The sequence below is a fragment of the Lepidochelys kempii genome, chromosome 2 (genome assembly GCF_965140265.1).
Source record: "Lepidochelys kempii isolate rLepKem1 chromosome 2, rLepKem1.hap2, whole genome shotgun sequence".
NCBI lineage: Eukaryota > Metazoa > Chordata > Testudines > Cheloniidae > Lepidochelys > Lepidochelys kempii.
In genome coordinates, this window is record NC_133257.1 from 5,329,879 (window position 1) to 5,354,945 (window position 25,067).

Sequence of the window (25,067 nt, forward strand, 5' to 3'; positions counted from 1 at the left end):
GTGTTGCTCTCTGCACTTCTCCTGAAACTGTCGTGTCATGAACATCATGTCAGTTGTGCCTCGGGATGGCCTGAACCCACACTGTGATTTGGAGTAAAGTTCCTCGGCAAGGGTGAAAAGGCAGTTTAGTAGGATTCGAGCAAGGATCTTCCCTGCGATGGAGAGGAGGGCAATACCTCTGTAGTCCCTGCACAAAGATTTGTCCCCTTTCTTGCATATTGTAACAATGTTGGCATTGTTAAAGTCAGGTGGAATTTCTTCACAGATCCAGATTTTGTCAAGGAGTTTGCAAAGTTTGTGCTGGAGCATTGTTCCACCAGCTTTAAAAACCTCAGCTGGGATGCTGTCTGGGCCTGGTGTCTTGTGATTTTTTTGTCTGGGTGACGGCATGCCGGACTTCCTCAGAAAATGGGGGATTAGCATGGTGTTCCATTGCTGAGCATTGTGGAGTAGATTCGGTGTTTTCAGAGATTGTGGCTTCGTGGTTTAGTAGGATCTCAACGTGCTCCTTCCAGCATTTGTGACAAAGCTCTGTCCTTGCCTCCATGGGTCCCGCGTTTCCTGGTGGATTTCGCTAGCCTCAGAGGCTCACTGTGACCCTCCATGTAACCCTTCTCTCTCTAGAGACAAGGGTCACAGTCTACTGAGCTATTTTCATCATAAGCCAGCGAGGGAGGTGAGGAGAAGTTATCCTTCCTTGCACAGTCTCTGTTGTCCCCCAGTCTCAGTGATTAATCAGGGGGCAAAGGTGGGGGGGGAGCCCAGGCCCACCCTCTACTCCAGGCTCCAGCCCACGGACCCTAATAGTATCAGCTATGGTAGCTGACCTTTTAAAACATGACATGTACAATTCCCTGGGCTACTTCCCCCACAGCAGCCCTCACTTCCTCAAGCTCCACTTCACCCTTACCTCAGGGCCTCCTTCCTTGTGCCTGATATGGTGTGTACTACTCAGCCTCTCCAACAGCGCAACTTCCTCCCACAGCTCCTGACATGCACACCCACCTGACTGACTGGGAGGCTTTTAACTAGTTTCAGCCAGCCCCTGATTGGCTTCAGGTGTCCCAATCAACCTAGCCTTCTCCCTGCCTTCTGGAAAGTTCTTAATTGGCCCCAGGTGTCTTAATTGACCTGGAGCAGCTGCCATTTCACTTATCCTGGCACCAGGGATTTGTTTAGCCTGGAGCTAATATATCTATCTCCCACTACTTTTCCATAGCCATCTGGCCTTGCCCTGTCACACATTGTTTAATGGCTGCATTGTCCTTGAGGAGGGTGGAGAAAATAGTATGGTAAAGTTGTCTACAATGGCATATCCACATCTGCTATGAGCAAATATCCTCAACAGCCAGTGAAGGGACACTAGATGGGAAGGGCTCTGAGTTACTACAGATAATTATTTCCCAGGTATCTGGCTGGTGGGTCTCAACCACATGCTCAGGGTCTAACTGATTGCCATATTTGAGGTCGGGAAGGAAATTTTCCCTGGGTTAGGTTGGCAGAGAACCTGGGGTTTTTTTTGGTTTCTTCTGCAGCATGGGGCACGGGTTACTTACTGGTTTGAACTGGAGTAAATGGTGAATTCTCTGTAACTTAAAGTCTTTAAATCAAGAGCCGAGGATGTCAGTAACTCATCCAGAGGTGAGGGGTCTATTACAGGAGTGGGTGGGTGAGGTTCTGTGACCTTCGATGTGCAGGAGATCAGACTAGATGATCATGATGGTCCCTTCTGGCCTTAAAGTCTTCTCAGTGCCAAGTCCCATTGTGCTTTCTGAGATCCTCCTTCATTCATTAACTCTGCCGGCTTGCTGGAAATTCACTGCCTAGAAACACCCATCAGAAATTGTTTGGTGGGGCTGGGATGGTTTCAACCTAGCAGTTACTGGAGTGACCACCTCTTCCACACCCTGTGGGCTTGTGCATCAAAGAACAACAAAGTCTTATGCAACCAGACCAAACTAACACCCATGTCTTGTGAGGATGTTTGTTCCACACCTCAGGATTGAGATTTCATTACCTTTCCTCTCCTCCCGAGGACTTTGTTCATGCTATTGCTCAGGTCTATTGCTGTATGTGTGACAGGTTTCTGGATCCAAACCGGGCTGGTCCCAGGTTCCACTGGGACACATCCAGCTCCCTTCCCATTTGAAACCAGGTTCTGACTTGTTATTCCAACATGAGCCATGGGTGCGGTGGGAAGTGATGGGGTGGGGTGGGGAAGCCTGGAATAGTCATAGAGGACATATGGCCAGGTGTGAGTTTCACCCACTCTCATCTAGGAACAAGGCCATAATTATTACAGCCCATGCTCATAAAAATCAGCCACAGAGACTACAAAGATGGAAACGGATAGTTTAGTTAGATGAACGATCACAACTTCTCCACAGTAAAGGTTGAAGCTAGCTTCTCATTATAAAACCAACTGTCCCTCCTGAAAATTCACCTACCATGTCTCATCCCATAGCACAGGTTTCAGCTGTGCCGCCAACCCCAAGCATTCAAAACCATCATGAGTCAGGCACCCTAACAAATCTTGAGAATGGCTTAAAAATCATGAGATTTTACAAATAATAAATGCTGGGATGTTTTCATTTGACCTCTGTTTTTTGAGACATTAGGGAATCACTGTTTCAAGCTTTTCTCCCTAACCATGAGGGTGAGAAACTTACTTTTTTTCCAGACCAAAGTTGAGATTGTCTCACAATCACATGCCTCCAGGAGCTGGGGCTTGAAGAAAAGTACCAAACATTGCAAAACTCATGATAAAATTGTGTGGGCTACACTGAATATTTCTGGGCAGGTGGGGCAGGACCTCCTTTGGCAAAGCTAAAATTTTAATTTTAGCGAGCCTTTATGCTGGTATTATTCATATGTGGACAAACTGGAGAAAAGGTCTGAAGAAAATAAGATGAAATTCAATAAGGATGAATGCAAAGTACTCCACTTGGGAAGGAACAATCAGTTGCACACATGCAAAATGGAAAGTGACTGCCTATGGAGTATTGTGGAAAGGGATCTGGGGGTCATAGTGGATCACAAGCTAAATATGAGGCAACAGTGTAACACTGTTGCAAAAAAAGCAAACATCATTCTGGGATGTATTAGCAGGAGTGTTGTAAGCAAGACAAAAGAAGTAATTCTTCTGCTCTAGTCCGTGCTGATTAGGTCTCAACTGGAGTGTTGTGTCCACGTCTGGGCACCACATTTCTGGAAAGATGTGGACAAATTGGAGAAAGTCCAGAGAAGAGCAACATGACCTAAGAGGGAAGATTGAAAAAATTGGGTTTGTTTAGTCTGGGGAAGAGAAGCCTGAGAGGGGACATGAGAACAGTTTTCAAGTACATAAAAGGTTGTTATAAGGAGGAGAGAGAAAAATTGTTCTTCTTCACCTCTAAGGACAGGACAGGAAGCAATGGGCTTAAATTGCAGCAAGGGCAGTTTAGGTTGGACATTAGAAAAAACTTCTTAACCGTCAGGGTGGTTAAGCACTGGAATAAATTGCCTAGGGAGGTTGTGGAATCTCCATCATTGGAGATTTTTAAGAGCAGGTTAGACAAACACCTGTTAGGGATGGTCTAGATAATACTTAGTCCTGCCATCAGTGCAGGGGACCGGACTAGATGACCTCTCGAGGTCCCTTCCAGTCCTACCATTCTATGATTATTTGCATTATGGTAATACCTGGAGCTTCGACACAGGGATCAGGCCCTCAATGTGCTAGGTGCTGCACAAACATGCAGCAAAGAGACAAACCCTGCCGTCAAGTGCGAAACATGAACGAAACGTGAATACCAAAAGGTCGCAGATCTGATCCAAGGGGAATTCATTGCCAGATTAGAATGAAAAGGGCTGGACAATTTTTTGTGCGATCTGCTCAGTTCTGTTAAAGATGAGATGATCCCAATGCAGGGGTGGGCAAACTTTTTGGCCTGAGGGCCACATCTCAGTATGGAAATTGTATGGAGGGCCGGCTGGGGCAGGGGATTGGGGCACATGGTGGGGATGAGGGCTCCGGCTGGGGGTGCAGATTCTGGGGTGGGGCTGGGGATGAGGGGTTTGGGGTGCAGGAGGGTGCTCTGGGCTGGAATCAAATGGTTTGGAGGATGATCAGGGCTGGGGTAGAGGGTTGGGGCGTGGGGGGCAGCTCAGGGGTGCAGGATCCAGGCGGCGCTTACCTGAAGCAGCTCCTGGAAACAGCGGCCCCGTCCCCCATCCGGCTTCCATGCGGAGGCGGGGCCACGCCACTGTGCGCACTGCCTTGTCCGCAGGCACCGCCCCTGCAGCTCCCATTGGCCGTGATTCCTGGCCAATGGAAGCTGCAGAGCTGGCACTTGGGGCAGGGGCAGCGTGTGGAGCCCCCTAGCGGCCCCTGTTTCCAGGAGCCAGGCGGAGCTGCTGCATGTGCAGAGCAGAGCAAGGCAAGCCCCCGACGCTGCTCCCCGGCTGAAGCAACCCAGTGGGGAAAGCTCCCAACCCCGCTCCCTGGTGGGAGCTCGGGGGCCGGATTAAAACATCTGCAGGCCGTAGTTTTCTCACCCCTGTCCCAATGATACCTGCCAGCCATGAGATCTATGGAATGATGAAAAAAAGCAATTTAAATAAAACTGGGCTCGCTAAAAAATTAATTCTGCAAAAATGGACAAGTCGATTCCCCCCAGGTATTGATGCCTGGCTCAGCGATGTGGCTGACCTCGGCACTAACGAACAACTGGCGTTCTGCAGAAAGGCAATTCCTGAAAAATTCAAAGCAATTTTTAGAGGTCTCTGATTAACATAGGCCCTGAAGATAGATATGTTGCTTCCCTCCCCTCCCTTTGTCCTACCCCTCTTTATTTACTTTGTGCATGATGATGAATCTGGTATTTTGGTGTATTTGGAAAATTAATAAAAATTATAAATAAAAAATAAAAATAAAACTGTATTGGTCCTTCAAATATAAATCTTATTAAATATAGTGCATGGTTTCACAGGGAGAAAAGGAGTTTCAGGATATAATTAAGGGCACAAGATAGATCGGAGCTTCCTTTCATATGCTGCCTTGAAGGGGCTGGATTTTGTATCTGGGCCGCTTGTTCCTACTCCGAAGGCAAGAGAGCGAGCAATGCAATTACTGGCCAGGTTTCAATGGGTGCTGAGCTCTTTTGAAAAATCTGCCCGGTATTCATGAGCAGTAATCCAGCATCATTGCCTGAAGGTAGATGCCTGAAAATACAGGCTTCACCCCTGTAACAGAAGCTCCGTGGGCAGCCTGGAGGCCTTCCAATGTGTGAGAAGACCCAATAATGACGGTTAAAGTGAGTATGTATGTGAGGAAGTATGATAACAGTCTTCCACTATGTAAAAGGCTGTCAGAAAGAGGATGGTGATCAATTGTTCCCCATGTCCACCGGGGGTAGGACATTCTAAAGGTAGTTACGCTCTGGAAGAGGCTTCCAAGGGAGGTTGGGGAATCCCCATCGCTGGAGGTTTTTAAGAACAGGTTGGACAAACACCTGTAAGGGCTGGTCTAGGTTTACTTGGGTCCTGCCTGAGCACCACGGGCTGAACTAGATGACCTCTCGAGGTTCTTTGCAACCCTGCATTTCCATGATCCTAAGATTCAAAGGGACAAATTCGCTGTGATGCAAATGAACCTTAAACCTGACCTAACGGGGTTCACCCGAGTAGTGCAAAGCAGCTGCAGCATCCTGGTGAATGGGACCCCGAAACCTTGCCTTGTGAGTGACGTGTGTGTGAAACACCACTGTATTCTACAGCCTCTTTGCACTCCTCTTGCGCAGGGATAAGCAAGAACACAAGGTGACGAGCAGAGGGCAATCAGGCCTCTTATCTGATTATTCCTCACCCAGTGGACCCTTTTCATTTTTTGACAACTTTGCCTGTTGGGCTTGTTTGATTTATTTTTTTCCTTTGCCTTGTTATTTCTTAACCCCAGCCCATTCTCTTTCTGACCACCATTGGTTAGCAACCCTGGCTGAATTTTAATCATTTCCCTCATCTATTTTTAGACATTTTAATCTTTTCTTGCCTTCCTATTACGTTTGTAAGATCTGTTCTCATCATTCTATTTGCAATCTCTCATTTCCTGGTTTTAAAGCCTCTATTTAGTTAGGTTTTTTTTGTTTTTTGTTTTAAATTTTGCAACACCGTTGATGCCTACAACTGCATGGAGCTTAAAAACAATAAAATGCTTTGTTTTCCCTCCTCTGCACCCCCAGCTGTGTTTTGTTTTCCTCTGTATTTTGTCAGTTTTATTTCATCGCTAATAGTAAATTTCATTTCTCAGATTAGCTGGCAGGAGAATCTGTTTCAGTTCTGTACTGAAGTTAAAGTTTTGTTTCTTGGACTCAGATGCACTGGGGAGTTTGTTTCACTTTCCAGTCTTCAGGGCGAGGCAGCTCTGTTACTGTGTGTCAGTGAAGCCTCTGACACAACGGGGCCTTGATCTGATTAGGGCATTTTTGCAATCCAAACAAATAATAGCCAAGGTTCACAGTTTTCTCACACATTTCTCTGGCAGCTCACACGCCCTGCCCGCGGTTCATAGAATCATAGAATCATAGAATATCAGGATTGGAAGGGACCCCAGAAGGTCATCTAGTCCAACCCCCTGCTCGAAGCAGGACCAATTCCCAGTTAAATCATCCCAGCCAGGGCTTTGTCAAGCCGGGCCTTAAAAACCTCTAAGGAAGGAGATTCTACCACCTCCCTAGGTAACGCATTCCAGTGTTTCACCACCCTCTTAGTGAAAAAGTTTTTCCTAATATCCAATCTAAACCTCCCCCACTGCAACTTGAGACCATTACTCCTCGTTCTGTCATCTGCTACCATTGAGAACAGTCTAGAGCCATCCTCTTTGGAACCCCCTTTCAGGTAGTTGAAAGCAGCTATCAAATCCCCCCTCATTCTTCTCTTCTGCAGGCTAAACAATCCCAGCTCCCTCAGCCTCTCCTCATAACTCATGTGTTCCAGTCCCCTAATCATTTTTGTTGCCCTTCGCTGGACTCTCTCCAATTTATCCACATCCTTCTTGAAGTGTGGGGCCCAAAACTGGACACAGTACTCCAGATGAGGCCTCACCAATGTCGAATAGGTTGTTTGTGTACTGCGGCCAGGGCCCTGCTTGCAGGGCTAGTTCTCATTTGGACAGTGCCACTCTTCTGCAGAGTAATTTTGACAAATGATCACTGCATTCATTGCGGAGGGGAGCCTGTTTGTCTCTTAAAATCCTGAATGGGATTTTAGGTGGAATGGGAACTTAGCTCACACTCTCTTTGTTATGGATCAAGGCAACTAAACTGATCAGACAGGGCATATGAGTTATCCCCAGAGTCTTGATTCACCCGGAGGGCAAACAGTGGCAGAGTGCAGGCCACTGTCAGGGAGAAGGGACGTCTCTGGTGTTGTGAGGGGTCTCTGGTGTTGTGTGCAGACATACCCGGAGAGAAGTTAGATTAAAAACCAGAAAACCACTTGCTGGACTGTTTCAATGCACCACTACTTTATTTCTTAGAATCCAAAGCCCTGACACACAAGAACCAAAGACAAACAAACGAAGAGAGAGAGAGAGATGAAGCAGGCTGCTCCATATAGTAGCGAGGCACTAATCTGTCCCTTTGCACTAATCTGTCCCTTTGCAAACTGGCTGTTAGATCCTATGGTTCCCTGCAGAGCACCCTAGCCTACAAGCATGAGCAGGAAACCTCTTACTCTTAAAGTGGTAGCTTCTCATTTTAACACAGTTTTCAATACATCACAACTGGAAGCTCGGGGAGGTGGGCTTGGGAAGGAATATGTGCGGGTGAGAGGGTCAGTCCTGAGAGCAGGGTGGGTGCTGGGTGCATGGTCTCTGGGGACGGAGTGATGGAAGGAAACAGGTGGGAGATCTCTGGGCATGGGCCGAGGGTGGAGGCAGGCAGTAGGAAGGAAGGCAGCTGGGAGGAGCGTGGCAGGAAGGAAGCCAGGGTGATGGGCAGAGGGGGAGGGGTGAGAACTGTGGCAGGGCACGGTGATGCGGGTGAAACGGTGGGGCCCAAGCCCTCTGTCGGCCCTTATTTCTAGAATGAGGTAGGGAAAAGGAACAGGAGCAACAGACCCTCCCTCACTGACCCCTACAAACAGCCACGGAGGGGAACAGGGGATCAACAGGGAGGGCACCTCTTTCCTCCAGAGCACGGCAGGAGCCAAAGGGATGTGGAGGGCAGCCTGCAGGCCCTAGGAAGGGAAGTGGGGGGCAGCAGGGATGAGCCCTCTATGGGGCAGGAGGAAGGAGGCTAGGCTGACCAGAGAGCAAGTGTCAAAAATCGGGATAGGAGATGCCTATGTGAAAAAAAGACCCAAAAATCGGGACTGTCCCTATAAAATCAGAACATCTGGTCACCCTAAAGGAGGCAGCGGGGTGGTCTGCTGGCTTCCCTGGAGGCTGGTAGAAGCAGTGGCTGGGAATAGGAGATCCTCTCGTGGGCACATCCCAACTGCAACTCAGCTCCCTTCCTGCAGCAATTAGAGGCTCGGTTTCATGAAATCCACTTGCGTCAGCGGAGCTGCCGGGCTTCCACCAGTACTGAGTGGTTCCCTTCCTCTCCTTGAATGGTGTGATTTGCTTCCATTGGTGCAGATTGTCCCCGCTGCCCCTCCACTCTCATCTCCCCAGGTCTCTGCGCCGTTTGGTTCCCTCCTCTTGTACGGTTCCTCCCCATGCCAGTCTGGGCTTCAGCAGCAAATCTGATCATGTTTGAATTCTTGCCCATGAAACACCTGACCAAGCCAGAGGCGAAGCAGCTACTCAGGGAGCCAAGGGCGGCTTGGATGGGCATGAAAGGCTGGAAAACCCGCCCAGAGCCCAGCGCTGGGCCACAGCCAACCACAAGCACCATACTTTGGAACATGATAGATGCTTCTCCCTTGAGACAGATGCAGGTCTGGGGAGCACAAACAGCCTCACCGCCCAGTCCCACAGGTTCACACTCACCAACCAAAAGTAGGATTATAATTTTTCAGCGCATGTTTAATTTAAACCACTTTCAATCAGGAACTATTTTTCTTGGAGTAATCATATGAAAATAAGAACAGCCATACTGGGTCAAACCAAAGGTCCATCTAGCCCAGTGTCCTGTCTTCCAACAGTGGCCAATGTCAGGTGCCCCAGAGGGAATGAACAGAACAGGGAATCATCAAGTGATCCATCCTCTGTTGCCCAATCCCAGCTTCTGGCAAACAGAGGCTAGGGACACCGTCCCTGCCCATCCTGGCTAATAGCCATTGATGGACCTATCCTCCATGAACTTATTCAGTTTGTTTTTTAAGCCTGTTATAGTCTTGGCCTTCACAACATCCTCTGGCAAGGAGTTCCACAGGTTGACTGTGCATTGTGTGAAGAAATACTTCCTTTTGTTTGTTTTAAACCTGCTGCCTATTAATTTCATCTGGTGACCCCTAGTTTTTGTGTTTTGAGAAGGAGTACATAACACTTCCATATTTACTTTCTCCATACCAATCATGATTTTATAGACCTCAATCATATATCCCTTAGTCGTCTCTTTTCCAAACTGAAAAGTCCCAATTCTATTTCTCTCTCCTCACACGGCAGCCATTCCATATCCCTAATAATTTTTGTTGCCCTTTTCTGAACCTTTTCCAATTCCAATATATCTTGTTTGAGACGGGGCGACCACATCTGCATGCAGTATTCAAGGTGCGGGCGTACCATGGATTTATATAGAGGCATTATGATATTTTCTGTCTGATTATCTATCCCCTTCTTAATGATGCCCAACATTCTGTTCACCTTTTTGACTGCTATTTTGACTGCACATTGAGTAGATGTTTTCAGAGAACTATCCACAGTGACTCCAAGATCTCTTTCTTGAGTGGTAGCAGCTAATTTAGACCCCATCATTTAATATGTATGGTTGGGATTATATTTTCCAATGTGCATTACTTTGCAATTATCAACATTGAATTTCAGCTGCCATTTTGTTGCCCAGTCACCCAGTTTTGAGAGATCCTTTTGTAGCTCTTCGCAGTCTGCCTGAGACTTAACTATCTTGAGTGGTTTTGTATCATCTGCAAATTTTGCCACCTCACTGTTTACCCCTTTTTCCAGATCATTTATGAGGATGTTGAACAGCACTGATATGATATGTTCTGATCAGCAGTAAGACACCCAGTAAAGAACACCTTTCTTCTGATTCTACCCACACCTCCAATATTATCGACATGGTGCTGTTTTGTAATCCCAGCAAGACAAGACAGGACATGGCATGCCATGTCAACTTGCTGCCTTCTGCCTCGCACTTGATATCACGCTGAAGGCCTGGAAGGTTTTCAGACTGACACACCCTTGTGAGGTTTGGTTATTTAATTCTTGCCTCTGTTTGCTTCAAGTTTCATCACTCGACCCAATGAGAAAGCAGAGACGCCCAAGCTTGAGTCACACGGGGCTCCAAATTAGCAAGATTTATGTGCCTAAGAAGAGTGGGTGCTGGAAAAATGACATTACCTTTGAATGACATCTGACTGGACACCACAGAGCATGCAAAACCATGCCCTTCTTGGTCATTACATTGATTGCTTCAGGGAAAAAGTTGACTGTGAAACCCTTAACAAACATCACATCCACCACAATCTCTCCACTGCCGAGAGGACAGCTGTACAGTCCCGGAAATCTAAGGACCAGATAGCCATCAAATCAGCAGACAAAGGGGCCGCCACTGTAATCCTCAGTTGTGATGACTACGTTAATGAGGCCAACCGACAACCCTCCAACACCACCGACTATAAAGAACTCAGAAACGACTCCATACCAGAATTTACCCAGAAAAAGAAGTTGGTCCCATGAAAGATATTACCTCACCCACCTTATCTCTTTAATCGCCTTTAGGTGACAAGCATATTTTCCAAGTGAGCTAATGGCTTTATGTGGAAAATCATCAGAAACATGGATATTCAGTGGGAGAGAGAAATAGGCGATGACGGAGAACAGCAAGTTAGATGGTCATTTGCAAAAGAATAGGGCATGAAAATTTGCCAGAGCATTTTTGGGCTGTATGTGCATTGGCATCTGGAGAAACTACTGCTGATATCATGATTCCATCTCAGAAAGATAGAGCAGAAACAGAAGGGTGAAGGGACAGGCCAAGAAAATTATTAGAGGCTTGTGATGACTGAGTAGCTGCTCCTCAGCTGGCGTAAACTGGCGTAGCTCCACTGACTTTACTGAAATTATGACAATTTACACCTATTGAGGATCTGGCCCTTGGGCCTTGCAGTTCATTGAGAAGGGCTGATATGATAGAGTTATACAAAAGAATACCTAAGACATAGAAGGTCAGTGAAGAACTTCTATGTACCGTCTGGCATACTCAGAGCTGGCGAATATTTTGCCAATAAAAATGTGTTTTGTCTAAATTTGGTCCTTTTTTCTGCAAACACATTTCATTTTTTTGAAATTTGCAAACAAAAGTTTCAGAGTAACAGCCATGTTAGTCTGTATTCGCAAAAAGAAAAGGAGTACTTGTGGCACCTTAGAGACTAACCAATTTATTAGAGCATAAGCTTTCGTGAGCTACAGCTCACTTCCTCAGATGCATATCGTGGAAACTGCAGCAGACTTTATATATACACAGAGAATATGAAACAATACCTCCTCCCACCCCACTGTCCTGCTGGTAATAGCTTATCTAAAGTGATCATCAGGTGGGCCATTTCCAGCACAAATCCAGGTTTTCTCACCCTCCACCCCCCCACACAAATTCACTCTCCTGCTGGTGATAGCTCATCCAAAGTGACAACTCTTTACACAATGTGCATGACAATCAAGTTGGGCTATTTCCTGCACAAATCCAGGTTTTCTCACATCCCCCCCCACCCCCATACACACACAAACTCACTCTCCTGCTGGTAATAGCTCATCCAAACTGACCACTCTTCAAGTTAAAATCCAAGTTAAACCAGAACATCTGGGGGGGGGGGGGGGTAGGAAAAAACAAGAGGAAACAGGCTACCTTGCATAATGACTTAGCCACTCCCAGTCTCTATTTAAGCCTAAATTAATAGTATCCAATTTGCAAATGAATTCCAATTCAGCAGTTTCTCGCTGGAGTCTGGATTTGAAGTCAGGAGAGTGAATTTGTGTGTGGGGGGGTGGAGGGTGAGAAAACCTGGATTTGTGCTGGAAATGGCCCACCTGATGATCACTTTAGATAAGCTATTACCAGCAGGACAGTGGGGTGGGAGGAGGTATTGTTTCATATTCTCTGTGTATATATAAAGTCTGCTGCAGTTTCCACGATATGCATCTGAGGAAGTGAGCTGTAGCTCACGAAAGCTTATGCTCTAATAAATTGGTTAGTCTCTAAGGTGCCACAAGTACTCCTTTTCTTTTTGCAAACAAAAGTGTATCCATTCACTGTTCTCCAGAAGTGTTTTCTTTTGATTTCAAATTGTTGGCACTCAGTTTTGATTGGTCAGTTCGGTCACATGGCAGGATTTTTCTTTCTTTAATCAACACAATTTAGTCTTCAAAAGTTGAAAGAGAAACACGTAGTGTTTGGAAATGTCTGATTGTGAAAGCAAGGTTTTTCATTAAAAACAAAAGTCACTGAAAAGTCAGAAAATGCAAAAAACAGATTGTCAGATACCCAATGGGAAAACGCATGCTTTCAAATTGTCCACATTTCTTTAAAAAAAAATCTATATTTTCTACTTAATTCCTTCACTCCTTGCATTTCCCTCAATGGCTGTGAGCATGCTGACACAAGAATGGTTTGAAGAAAATGTAACAAAAGAATGAAACCCTAAACTCCCCGCCTAATTAAAAACAAATTCTCATGAGCCTTCCCTAGTCTGAGATCCAAACCTTTCATGTTGTAGGACATAAGCCAAACACTAACTGAAGGGATCAGGCAGAAACTTCCCTTAGGGGGAGGTTATTTTTGTCTGCTATAGGTTTATTTGCCCCTTCCTCTGAAGCAGTGAGAAGTGACCACTGTTGGACCCAGGAGGATGTTGGCTACACCACTGGGCAGAGTCAGTCTGGCAAGTCACATGCTCCTTTGTAAAACAGGAAAATCAGGGAGGGGAAATTCCAGCTGTATTCTTAACATGACCAGACTCCTTCCCACACACCCACACTCATCAGCCTTGTGTTGTGCTCCATGTGACACCCCAAACCCTAAAATTACCATTGCCATAGTAACCTAAAACAAACACCACCGAGCTATAAAACCTGCCCTGGTGCTGGTGGTGTGGCTGCCCTTGTGCGAAGACTGTAGTGAAGATGAAGGCTTTTCTTTTCACCCTGCTGGCTGCAGTCCTGTGCGTGGAGCGAGGTGAGCTAATAATTCTTCTATGCTAGAGAAAGAATATGCAGATGAGAGAGAACCCAGTTTAGACATGGCAGGGACACAGGGAGATTTTACAGTATCGGTGGTAAAGATTCTACAGTTAATGCACTGACACGGCCTTATCTCTTGGGTTGGATCCCTCCTATATCCCAAGGCGTTCTGTCCACCCCCCCCCCCCCGTCCCCCCGCTTGCAGGACTGAGCCATTACACAGTAACTTATCAAATTTAATAAACCAAAAAATAAATGCATGCAATGATTAAGCAGTTGAAAATGAGTAATTTACACAATCAGCTATAACTTCTTGCTGCCTGGCTAAAGGTTGGATGCTTTCAAGGGGACTGTTGTTCTGCACCACCTGTTCTGATCTCATCTGCTTTTAAAAGCTAAAGCCCTGACCCTGCAAACACGTGCACATGTGAGACGCTGTATGCGTGTGAGTCAACCCATTGCAATCATCAGGACTATTTACACCCTAAGGTTACTCCAAGTAGTTCTCCATGTAGTTCTCCTGCTGATAATCGCTCACCGTAATTGATCACTCTCATTCTAGTGTGTATGGCAACACCCACTTTTTCGTGTTCTCTGTGTATATCTATCTTCCCACTGTATTTTCCACTGCATGCCTCCGATGAAGTGGGTTTTAGCCCACGAAAGCTTATGCTCAAATAAATTTGTTAGTCTCTAAGGTGCCACGAGTCCTCAACGTAGTGTATTTGCAGAATGGGAACCAAGGCTGGGCTGAGTCTGCTCAATGCCTGGATAGGGGGAAAAGGGGCCTCTGCAACATGTTTATATGTTATAGCCCATCTGGAGCAACCTGTGAAGAAGATGCTCTGGCGGCTGCTAACCCAAGAGTGTTGCAATTTAAAGGGACATCATCAACGAAAATGGTCTGACCTGTTTCTACAGCTGTTATCGGTGACCCCTGGGGTTACTGTAGCTGCGATTAGACAGAAAAAAAACTGTCCCTGTGTTTTTCAGTTTGTTTACTTTGCACCTTTGACAGCGCTTTATGTAGTGCCAGATTCACTCTTTCACTACTGGGGTCAGCCAGTTTGCCCTGTTCTATTGTGAGTCTTTCACATCTACGAGGAGAGAAAACATGTTAAAAGGTAGCAAAATGTCATTATAAACCCACAGATTTTGATAGACTGGATTCAGGTACAGGGATAGGACCAGAAATGAATTTTAACTCCCTTTAAAAATGGACTCTGGGTTCGTCTTCAGAGAAAGCTGCATTGGTTTAATTAAAGGTGTGAATTTCAACCAATTTATTTAAACTGCTGGAAACCCCTATATGGCTGCCTTCATTTTGGTATAAGAAAGACTTATATTTCAATGCAGCTTAGGTTGATTAGGAACAGGTTTAAACTACCCTGAAATAAGCCCCTCTTAAACCAAAATAAAAGCATCCACTCAGGGGTTTGCAACTGGCTTAAATAATTCAGTTGCAAAGCCCTGAGCAGGGGGTTGGACTAGAAGACCTCCAGAGGTCCCTTCCAACCCTGATATTCTATGATTCTATGACTCAATTTAAAACCAATTTAAGTTAAACTGGTGCAGCTTTCTCATGTAGACAAGCCGCTAAGGTTCAGGTTAATGATGCCCCTTACACTAACTTACTAAGCACATCATGTGTATTGTCTCAGGTATAGTAGATGATCCTCTATGGGTCACACAGATGTGTCACTACAAATGCCTCTACTCGCACATGGTAGCAAATGTTTAGAAAACGTCTTACCATTCTTGCCCCCAGCCCTTCACCTGATGAGATGAGAAAGCAGAACAGGCTAAGACAAACAGTCCCTCAAGTTGCTCTCAGTTAGCTGAGGTTCTGGCCCAGACATCAGGAGCGGTTCCAGTCTCTTGGGAACCTCAGTGGGAGGCAGCCAGGTGGTGTCTCTCAAGTAGGAATTCACTTGCCAGCAAACAGGTTGCTCTTAACCAAGCCCCAGTGTCTATTTCAGCAGATTCCTGGCCAGGCTGTGAGTTGAATGTGTTGTTACCAGGGCTTAAATTCAGCCAGAGCTGTCCGGAGCAGAGATCCAGTAAATATTTTCAAATATTGACTCCAGCCTGAGGCTGTTGCGATTCTCAACCAGAGGTCTGCAGCCCTCTGGTGGTCCGTGAGACAGTTTCAGGGGATCGACGGGGCCCTGTGGCTGAAGCCCGGAGCCCCAAGCTCCAGCACTCCCCACAGAGCAGAAGCCCCGAGCCCCAGCGTGCTTTGTGGGGTATGGGGTGGGGGCATGATGGGCTCCGGAAAATACTCTATGGCAGCATTTCTCAAACTGGGGTCCACGGACCCCTGGGGGTCCACAAGGTTACTCCAGGGGCCCCGTTGGCCCCACTGATCAACTCCTCCCCCTCCCTCCCAGTGCCTCCTGCATGCTGGGCAACAGCTGTTCAGCAGCATGCAGGAGGCACTGGGAGGGAGGGGGAGGAGCGGGTTGGGGACGCGCTTAGGGGAGGGGGTGGAAAGAGGCGGGGAAGAGGAGGGACAGGGGCGGAGTGGGGATGGGAAGAGATGGGGCAGGTTGGGGCCTTGGGGGAAAGGGTAGAGTGGGGGCAGGGTCTGGGGTTGAGCGGGGAGTTTGGGGGTCCCCAAAATTTTTTAAATCAAAATGGGAGTCTTTGGGTTGCTAAAGTTTGAGAACCGCTGCTCTATGAGAATTTTAAGCCCTGGTTGTTACCCTTGCTTGGCCACACACACTGCAAATGCCCTTTGACCTCACAGTAAGTCTCCCTTAATCCTTTTAATGGGATTGTTGCAAGACTGCCTTGTTCCAGACAGCACCAGGAATATTCCTTTTATCCTCTAGCATAGGGGCGGGCAAACTTTTTGGCCCGAGGGCCACATCTGGGTGGGGAAATTGCATGCAGGGTCATGAACGTAGGGTTGGGGCAGGGGTTTGGGGTGCGGGAGGGAGTGCGGGGTGTGGGAGGGGGTACAGTGTGCAGGAAGGGGCTCAAGGCAAGGGGTTGGGTACCTCCCCCAAAGTTCCCATTGGCCATGGTGAGGGCAGCGTGCAGAGACCTCTGCCTCTGCTGGGAATTGGTCCTGCTTTGAGCAGGGGGTTGGACTAGATGACCTTCTGGGGTCCCTTCCAACCCTGATATTCTATGATTCTATGATTCTATGATTCCCCTCCTCCCCCAGGGCCCGCAGGGAGCGGCGCAGGGCCCATGGCACGCAGGGGGTGGTGGGCCCGGGGGCTCGATCCAAAGCCCTGACGAGCTGGATCTGGCCCACGGGCCATAGTTTGCCCACCCCTGCTCTAGCGACACCTCTCCCAAGGAACTCCCTTCAGTTTGACTCTCTAATCACACATCTAATTTTCTGGGCTATATTAAGAGTCATTCATGTCCCTACAATGCTTTGCAGATGCACTGCCCTATATAATGCTAACCGTGATGCTCTCACAGGAGGAGAAAGCTAATTAGCTTTCCCCAAGGAAAGACAATTAATAATCGGCAAGGAGCTGGGAAATAAGGGCCTCACTGAGCTCTGCTTTCTACAGACTTGGGAGCTGCACTTGGGAGGTCAGTCATTCCTGGCAGAGAAAGAGAGATTGTTGTGGGATGGAGGCAGAGATGGGTCTGAAAAGAGGGTCATCTGAGATGCAGAGTTAGATCATTGGCTTGTGTGAGTCAAGGACGTAGATGGAGAAGGCAGGGCGGGTAGAAACATGGTAAGTAATTGGGGCATATATTTGCAAATTTTCCTTCTGGTTGAAATTGTTCCTAGAATTCCCTGACCAGACAAATTAAAACCAAAATTTCTCGTGCATTTAATTTCAAATAGAAAAAGTTTGCTCTATTTTGGTCCCTCTCCCCCCCTCCTCCTTCCCCCACCTTTTTTCTTTCCCTTTTCCAAAAATGGAAACATTTTGGATCCTCTCCTCTGAAGAGGACGTTTCCGCAAGCGGCTAAGCTGGGTTGTGTGCTCCTTTTTCAGCGGCCTCCTTGTGGTGCTACACATGTAGCGACGAGCCCTCCAACTGGAATTGTGTTACAGCGACTAAGTGTGCAGACACTGACAAATACTGTCTCACAATATACGCAACTGGAGGGATTGGTGAGTACCCGGAATTACCTCAATGCGGTTTTCCCTCAGTCTCTGCTCACCACGGTGTCTGAGTGACAGGTTATCAGTTTATTTAGGATGCAGGTCACTCTGTCTCACCCCCATGCCAGCGAGCTGGATTCTTTCGTCCTGCTTCTGAAAGGATGAATAATCACTCAGGAGTGATGAGCATAGCACATGGCCTGGGCCTTAGGAAACTGTAAATGATCCAAGAACCTAAAAATCCACAAAAACCTTGAGGGCTGGTGTCCCTTTAATCCACCTGGGACGTTGCCAACGAATCCTTGCTCCCTGGTCTGCTACAGGTGCTGTGCCTTGTCTCAGCTACAGGTCAAACCTATGGGGGTGAAGCACATGACAGATCAGCTCTACTGACCAGCTCTGCCCTGCACGGGTATCCACACAACAGGCCTCAAACCCCTGCTCCCCCCGCATGCAGTGGGCTCAGTTTGAATCCCGGGAAGGAGTCTCTGCCTTGGGGGTGGCCTTTCTTTTGGCTGTTCCGCAGCCATAGTCAGGGCTCTGGAGAGGATGTTCCCAGGCAGGTCTGTGACTGCTAGCCAGAGACGGGCGATTGCTGTGCTGACTGTCCCCAGGGCACGGAAGAGCAACAATGAGCGCGAGGCCGGGCACTTCCTAGCAGATAAACACTGGTTGGGTTAAAAGCTGGAGGCAAAACTACCAATCATGCCCTCTCCATTGGCGCTTGTTGCTTAGCTACTTTAAGACCATTCTCTCCTCTGCTGGAACTCTGGGGGGGCTCTTTGATAACAATTCTCTTCTCTGGTTTTCTTTCCCCTTCAGGTGATAAAAAGGGGCATCGCATCACCAAGAAATGCTCCACGGTGTGTCCCCAAACAAACCTGAACCTCGGGGTAGCCGCCATCTCTACCTCCTGCTGTGAGCATTCCTTGTGCAACATCAGCGGGGCCAGCAGTGTGAAAACCAGCTACAGAGTGATGGCCACAGGCATCCTGGCCAGTCTCATCTACGTCCTCAGAACAGGACTGTGATGGGGCCAGAAAAAAAAAGAGGACTTGCCATCCCAAAGAACCAACTTGGGCTTCCTCAGAGAGATACCAAAAGCCTTCTGTGCAAAGTTGCCATCCGAGTTAACACTGCCCTGTCTCTTCTGTGTCACCTCAGATCCCCTCAGCATAGGGTGACCAGATGTTCCGTTTTTATATGGACAGTCTCGTTTTTTGAGACTTTTTCTTATATAGGCGCCTATTACCCCCCACCCCCTATCCTGTTTTTTCACAGTTGCTATCTGGTCACCCTACCTCAGCAAGTAGTTTCTGTCTAATTTTCTGCAGTGCTGTACCCTGGGGATAAGAGCACTGCCCTCCCTCACCAGGGGGTTGTGAGGATAAGTGCATTAAAGAGGTTACGCTGATGGAGGCTAGATACACACTGAAGATTTTATCTATCTATCTATAGCTAGTAGCTCCGCCTCCACCTTTTGTTTAGCAGAGCCAGAGTCACCTCCCACACACTTGGTGTTGATGACTTGGGATGCTCAGCAGAATGGTGCTGCCTGGATGGATGTGCCGGCTCAGGGGAAAGGCACCATATAGCGCAAAGTACTAACACTTGTTCCATCCTCTGTCACAGGCCCTGTGTCATTTCCCTCCTCATTCCCCCAGCACTGTCTCTTTACTGCCTCTCCTCACACTCACACCACGGACAGCTCGAGAGCCTTCTCCTCTGCAGCTCACTCACCAGAGCAGCCTCTCTGTGTCTCTGAACAGACCTTTACTCCCACGTCTGTCCCCTTACTACCTTTCTAATATTAGCCCCAATGAATGAATGAGTGAATGAATGCATGCTTGGCTGTATTCACCTACACTTTGTTCCCATTTCTTGTTCCTGTAATTTTTCCCATATAAGCATTTACTGTCTTGTATTGCTTCACCCTGTGAAAGCCCATTTCGATACATTTTGTAGGACAAATGCTGGACAAAATAAAGTGTTTTTTTATTCTACCATGGAAGCATCAGTTGTGTTAACTCTGGGATAGCTGGAGAAAACAGCCCTGCCCGGTTGGGAGCAAAAAGATCCGTGGTCTAAGTCTGTGCATGACATTTCGGCTTGGAAGAATTCGATTTTTATTGAGCAATGTGGGTAAACATCTATTGCACTGTCCATACATAAACCGACAAAAATGATTTCCATTGATAATAATAGACATTTACAGACAGGCAAAGCAAAACAAATGCTGCTTGAGAACTTAGTTTTTGAATTCGGGCTATTTAGGTTGTATATTTTGACAGGGGATGTTGACGATTTGTGTTCTAATGGTTATAAAGCTCTAATTTTTTTGAATCTCAGCATCTCCTGTCATTAAATAATTGTTCTCTGAACCCGTCCCATTACCTGACCCTCCCCCCATAATTCCCTGCAACTGTGAACATGTAAATAGATAAAAATCGGGGGGGAAATGCTTAAAAATAAATGTTGATATCATCCATCCAAATGATAAAAAACACAAATCCAGTGCCGCCCAGCCTAGTTAGAGTGCAACTTTTTTGAATTAGCTGAACAGCAACTTGTCTCAGAATCGGTGAGCCCCTGGGTGTCAGCTGAGGTGGCATCGCATAGCTATATTTTTAAAAACTGGTTTTTCTGACCGTTCAAAAGTGATGTCAGAAGGAACACAGCCTCCCAGGCTCTTCCTGAGCCATCCAAGAAGTAGAGTGGTGAGGCCTGAAGGAGTTCAGACTCCATAGGTTTGTCTCCAGTGCATTGGGAGGTCTGATTGCCGCTTGATTCTAGGTAGCCGGACTAAAAACAGCAGAGAAGACGCAGCAGCACATAGGTACGTACCCACAGGCTCTGGGCAGGCTAGTACAATTTGTGCTGATGCCTGGGATAGCACATCTTCACTGCTATTTTTTAGCTTGGCTAGAGTAAATCTAGTGCAGGTCTGCCGAGCTGAGCGGCAATCACACGTTCGCTTGCAGCGAAGCCATGTCCTAAGAGTCACAGGTGGAAGTAGGCCGGATGGCTTTGTGACTGAAGCACAGGCCTGGGAGTCTGCAGATCTAGGCGCTATTCCTGGCTCTGCCACAACCTCCCTCTGTGACCTCCGGCAAATCACTGCACCGCGCCGAGCCTCTGTTTCCCCATCTGCAAAATGGGGATATTGCTACTTCCCTACCACACAAGGGGGCAGGGACGCCTAGTTCATCACTGTGTATAAAGGGAGTTCAGAGCCTCCAGTGGAAGTTGCTGAATAAACAGAAAGGCTCATTTTAAGGAGGAAGAAGGGCCTGTCCTTGCACTCAAAGGACAAATAGTCCGGAGTGTTTGAGTGTACCTTGTAGGCTGCCCTGTGTTTTCAGTGGCAATGGAATTACCCACAGGACCCCTCCCTTGCAGCAGAAGTTTGCTCCAGAGCTTTAAGCTTCCATTAAAAATAATTAACATTCTAGGCTACATTGTGGTGGAGAAGGTCTTGAAAGCATGAACTGAGTGAATGTGAATTGATGGAGGGAGGTCTGCCTGAGTCTGCAGACAGCCTGAAAAAACCTGCTCATGGAGGATGTGAGCTTCAGGGTGTGGACTCGGAAATGTAGGAATCACTGTGTAAATGTCAACACTGTTAACGCTTTCACTGCTGATGACTTTACCAGGAACATCCAGCTAATGTGCTTATCCACCTCCCACCCCACCAAGTGCCAGGTTCCCTGACAACTGCCTCCTACCTAGCTTCTTGCTGAGAGCTGGCTCACTCGCCTCTCACTGGGGAAACCTCCCAAGGCGCTGCAGGGCCATGGCCCAGCTCCTATTACAGGGCCGGGTAAGAGGTAACCGGCCCCCAGTTCTATACAGCAGTGGATGGTGAACGCTCTCCTACTGCAGGGGATATATACACACACATATCGTTCAGGCCGCCTTTTTGCTTCATAAAAAAGTAAACAGGGCACAGTGCTGTTTTTCCTTTGCTGGTCTCTGTTACTTCCTCACGTTTCCCCAAATGCTTGTGCGCCCCTGAGGTGAGATCCTGTCCGAACTGGGGGTGTGGGAGGAGTTTGTGGCCAAATTCACCCCAACGAAGAAAATCTCCTGTGTGGATCGGGACGGGGGAGGGGGGACGCAGCAAGCGGACGGGAGATCGGGGTCTCTTGATTTCTTGAATGAGAAGTTTTCTTACTGGAAGCCTAGATCGGGTATTTGGAGGCAGTGCACAGGAGTTGGGCCTACAGAAGTCTCTGGGCCTTAATGAAGGAGGAGCTGTGGCCCACGATCAGAAGAAGGGGTCGAGTGCTTCCCATCATGGGTTCTACTCTTGGTGCTGCCCTTACTGGCTCTCTGAGTTCACAAACAGCAGCAGCAGCATGGGGATTGGGCAGAAGAAGCCATTACAACCCCCCCCTTCCACTCCCAAAACACAGACCAGAAGACTTCCCCAAAAACAAGAGCAATGTGAGCAGCATTGTCAACCCCAAGCGCTGGAAACTCATGACTCAGTCCTATGAGATAATGAAAAGGGCTTAAAAATAATAATAAATGTTGGCAAGAAAACTGGGCAGAGAAACTGGATTAGCCTAAACCAAAAAGGCCACATTGATCTAATCCAAGAAATGTGGAATTACGTTTGTTCAGAACAGAAAGTGGAAATGGAAATTAATGAACCAAAAGAGCTGTGTCAGATATGAGGCCTAATTGGTGGACAAAATAGTGAGGGGGTGGTCTCTGTCTCCTATCACTCCCTTTCTGGGTCCATAAAGAAAGAGACTTTGGTGGGGAGGGGGGTGGGAATATGGAAGAGGAGATGGAGACTATTGAAGCCAGATTCACCATCATGGCTGCCATCCCCACCATCTCCTGGGCCTTCCTCAGCCTGATCCTGAGAAGTGACCTGACCAGAATGGGCTAGAGAGAGGGACCAGGTGGCCTACAGGCGATACATCCAAAAATCCAGTTGATAAAGTTTCAGTTGATACATTTTAAACAGCTCTAGTGTCAAGGAGCACCTAGAGCAAGTGATGGGCACTTCTTTCTACTCACTGTGTCTACAATGAAACATCCATAAATAGCTTCCCCCTTTCTCTAACTCCTCCCATTTTCCCTATTTAAATCCCGTTTTTCTCCCTAATTAATCCCACACTCCTAGATGAACATATCTTCCAAATATTTGTAGACTGGTATCATTCCCACCCCTTCCGCTTATAGATCCCCTAGTCTCTTTAACTAGCCTCATTAGTCTTTTCGATCCTTCTTCCTTGGTCAATCCCACTCCCTCCGATCATTTGTGTCCCTCTTTTCTGAATGCCTTCCAATTTATCTACATCGTTCTGGTGTTGGAAAAGTGAAGATCATATTAAGATCACAGAAACATACAGGAATTGCCAGATGAGTCCAGACCAATTTAACTGCCCGAAATCCAGCTAAGAATCATTTACACACAGCAAAGTTGTCATCTCTAAACTCCCACAGTGTGCAGGAGACAAAAGCTGTCTAATGGGTATTTTAAGTTTTAACACCTGAGCTGAGTCAGGCAATAAGACACTTTTGCCGAAATGGCACCTGCTATTTCTGTAACTGCCAATGGATGATGCTAACTGAATGAAATGTGAAATGCTCCATTATCAGAGTGTTGGCTGGTTTTGCAGGGCAACATATGGACTGCAGAATGGCAGTGGGTGGCGATTTGACCTTCTTTTTTGATTTCTTGCTCTGAATAGCGAGCAATAAAAGGAGAATTTAATTTGTTGTCAGTGTGGAGGCCCGAGGGCTTTGTCTTAGGCGATCCCAAATATACCGACACTGGGTGGAGGAATCTGCATTCATTGACATTGACTGTCCCTTTGCTACGTGCAGCCCTCACCCCTCATCTCCCCAGATCACTGTGTAGTTTGGTTCTTTCCGCTCGTGTGTTTCCTCCCCACTCCAATCTTGCAGCAAATTTGAACACATTTATCCCCAAGAAATATCTGACCAAACAAGAGGCGAAACAGCCAAGAAAGGAGCAGAAGGCGGCTTGGATTGGAATTAATTAATAGGCAGCAGGTTTAAAACAAACAAAAGGAAGTATTTCTTCACACAACGCAAAGTCAACCTGTGGAACTCCTTCCCAGAGGATACTGTGAAGGCCAAGACTATAACAGGGTTTAAAAAAGAACTAGATAAGTTCATGGAGGATAGGTCCACCAATGGCTATTAGCCAGGATGGGCAGGGATGGTGTCCCTAGCCTCTGTTTGCCAGAAGCTGGGAATGGGTGACAGGTGATGGATCACTTGATGATTCCCTGTTCTGTTCATTCCCTCTGGGGCACCTGGCATTGGCCACTGTCGGAAGACAGGATACTGGGCTAGATGGATCTTTGGTCTGACCCAGTATGAATGTTCTTATTTTCTTATGGATGGGCATGAAAGGCTGGAAAACCTTCCCAGAGCCCAGCGCTGGGCCACAGCCAACCACAAGCATCATTCTTTGGAGTGTGATAGATGCTTCTCCCTTGAGACCGATGTGGGTCTGAGGAGCACAAGCAGCTTCGCTGCCATGTCCCCAAAAGCCACTGGTTCACACTCACCAACCAAAAGTACAATTATTATTTTTCAGCGAATATTTAGTTAAATTTAAATAGCTTTCCATCAGGAACTATTTTTCTTGGTGTAATATGTTTCTGATCATCAGGAAAATACCCAATAAAGACTCTTTTTTTTTTTTTGGATCCCCACCCCCAATAATATTGACATGGGGCTGTTTTATAATCCCAACAAAACAAGACAGGACATGTCATGCTGGGTCAGAGGTCCTGCTACCTTCTGCCTCGTGCCTGATACCACCCTGAAGGCCTGGAAAGTTTCCCAACACACATACTCTTTTGAGGTTTGGTTGTTTAATTGGTGCCTATCCTTGCTCCAAGTTTCACAGTCGGAGCTGTTGGGAAACAAGAGATGTCCATGCCTGAGTCACACAGGGCCCAAATTTGGCATTATTAATTAATGTAAGAGTGTGTGCTGGAAAAAGGGCATCACTGCTAAATGGCTTACTCACATATTCCACAAGTGAACTCATGGCTGTAGGTGGAAAATATTCAGAAACATGAATATTCAGTGGGAGAGAGAAACCTGAGGTCAAGACTTAACAGAGACATTGGGGATGATGGAGAACAGCAAGTTAGACAGTCCTTTGCAAAGGGATAGGGCACAAAAAATTTCCAGTGCAGTTTTGGGTTGTATGTGCATTGACATTTCGACCATGGGGCCATGACTCCACCTCAAAGAAGAGATAAGAGAATCAGAAGAGTGAAGGGGCAAGCAAAGAAAATCATAAAGGCCCAGAAAGATTCGGATGTTTTAGTTTAGAGAGAACAGAGACAAGAGGGGCTGTAACAGGGGTGAACACAATATTGAACTACTCATAGACGGTCAGTCAGGTGCTTCCATTTACCCTGTCACAAATATATTTCCTGTGTAATTATTCTTCTAAACGTTGTTTTTATTTTCATGTTGATTGGTCATCTTAATCACATGGCAGGATGCTTTAAAAATCAAACCAATTGTATCTTCAAAATGACCAGTTTTGAAACTGAAAAATTTCGTTGATGAAAATGAGACCATGGGAAAATAAATGCTTTTAGATCAGACAACGTTTCAAAAAAGTTTTCTTTCCCGGTGGTT

At 47.0% G+C, this 25,067-nt stretch overlaps 1 protein-coding gene and 1 long non-coding RNA gene across 2 annotated transcripts in view; one reads left to right on the forward strand and one right to left on the reverse strand.

Moving 5' to 3' along the window:
• Positions 1–25,067, reverse strand: part of LOC140906310 (uncharacterized) — an 82,140-nt gene that overhangs the window by 48,197 nt on the left and 8,876 nt on the right. Inside the window, exon 2 of the long non-coding RNA XR_012157060.1 lies at positions 17,445–17,772. This is a non-coding gene — a long non-coding RNA (uncharacterized lncRNA). The remainder of the gene's footprint in view (positions 1–17,444; positions 17,773–25,067) is intronic.
• On the forward strand, positions 13,234–18,448 carry LOC140906307 (lymphocyte antigen 6E-like). Its single transcript, XM_073329977.1, has 3 exons — positions 13,234–13,331; positions 17,307–17,426; positions 18,240–18,448. The coding sequence occupies exons 1-3, from the start codon at positions 13,280–13,282 to the stop codon at positions 18,446–18,448; spliced, it is 381 nt and encodes a 126-aa protein (XP_073186078.1). The 5' UTR covers positions 13,234–13,279.

Coding starts and splice junctions, on each gene's coding strand:
- LOC140906307 (XM_073329977.1), top strand. CDS start 13,280: ATGAAGGCTTTTCTTTTCACCCTGCTGGCTGCAGTCCTGTGCGTGGAG. Junction 13,332..17,306: donor AGTCCTGTGCGTGGAGCGAG/GTGAGCTAATAA, acceptor CTCCTTTTTCAG/CGGCCTCCTTGTGGTGCTAC. Junction 17,427..18,239: donor ATACGCAACTGGAGGGATTG/GTGAGTACCCGG, acceptor TTTCCCCTTCAG/GTGATAAAAAGGGGCATCGC.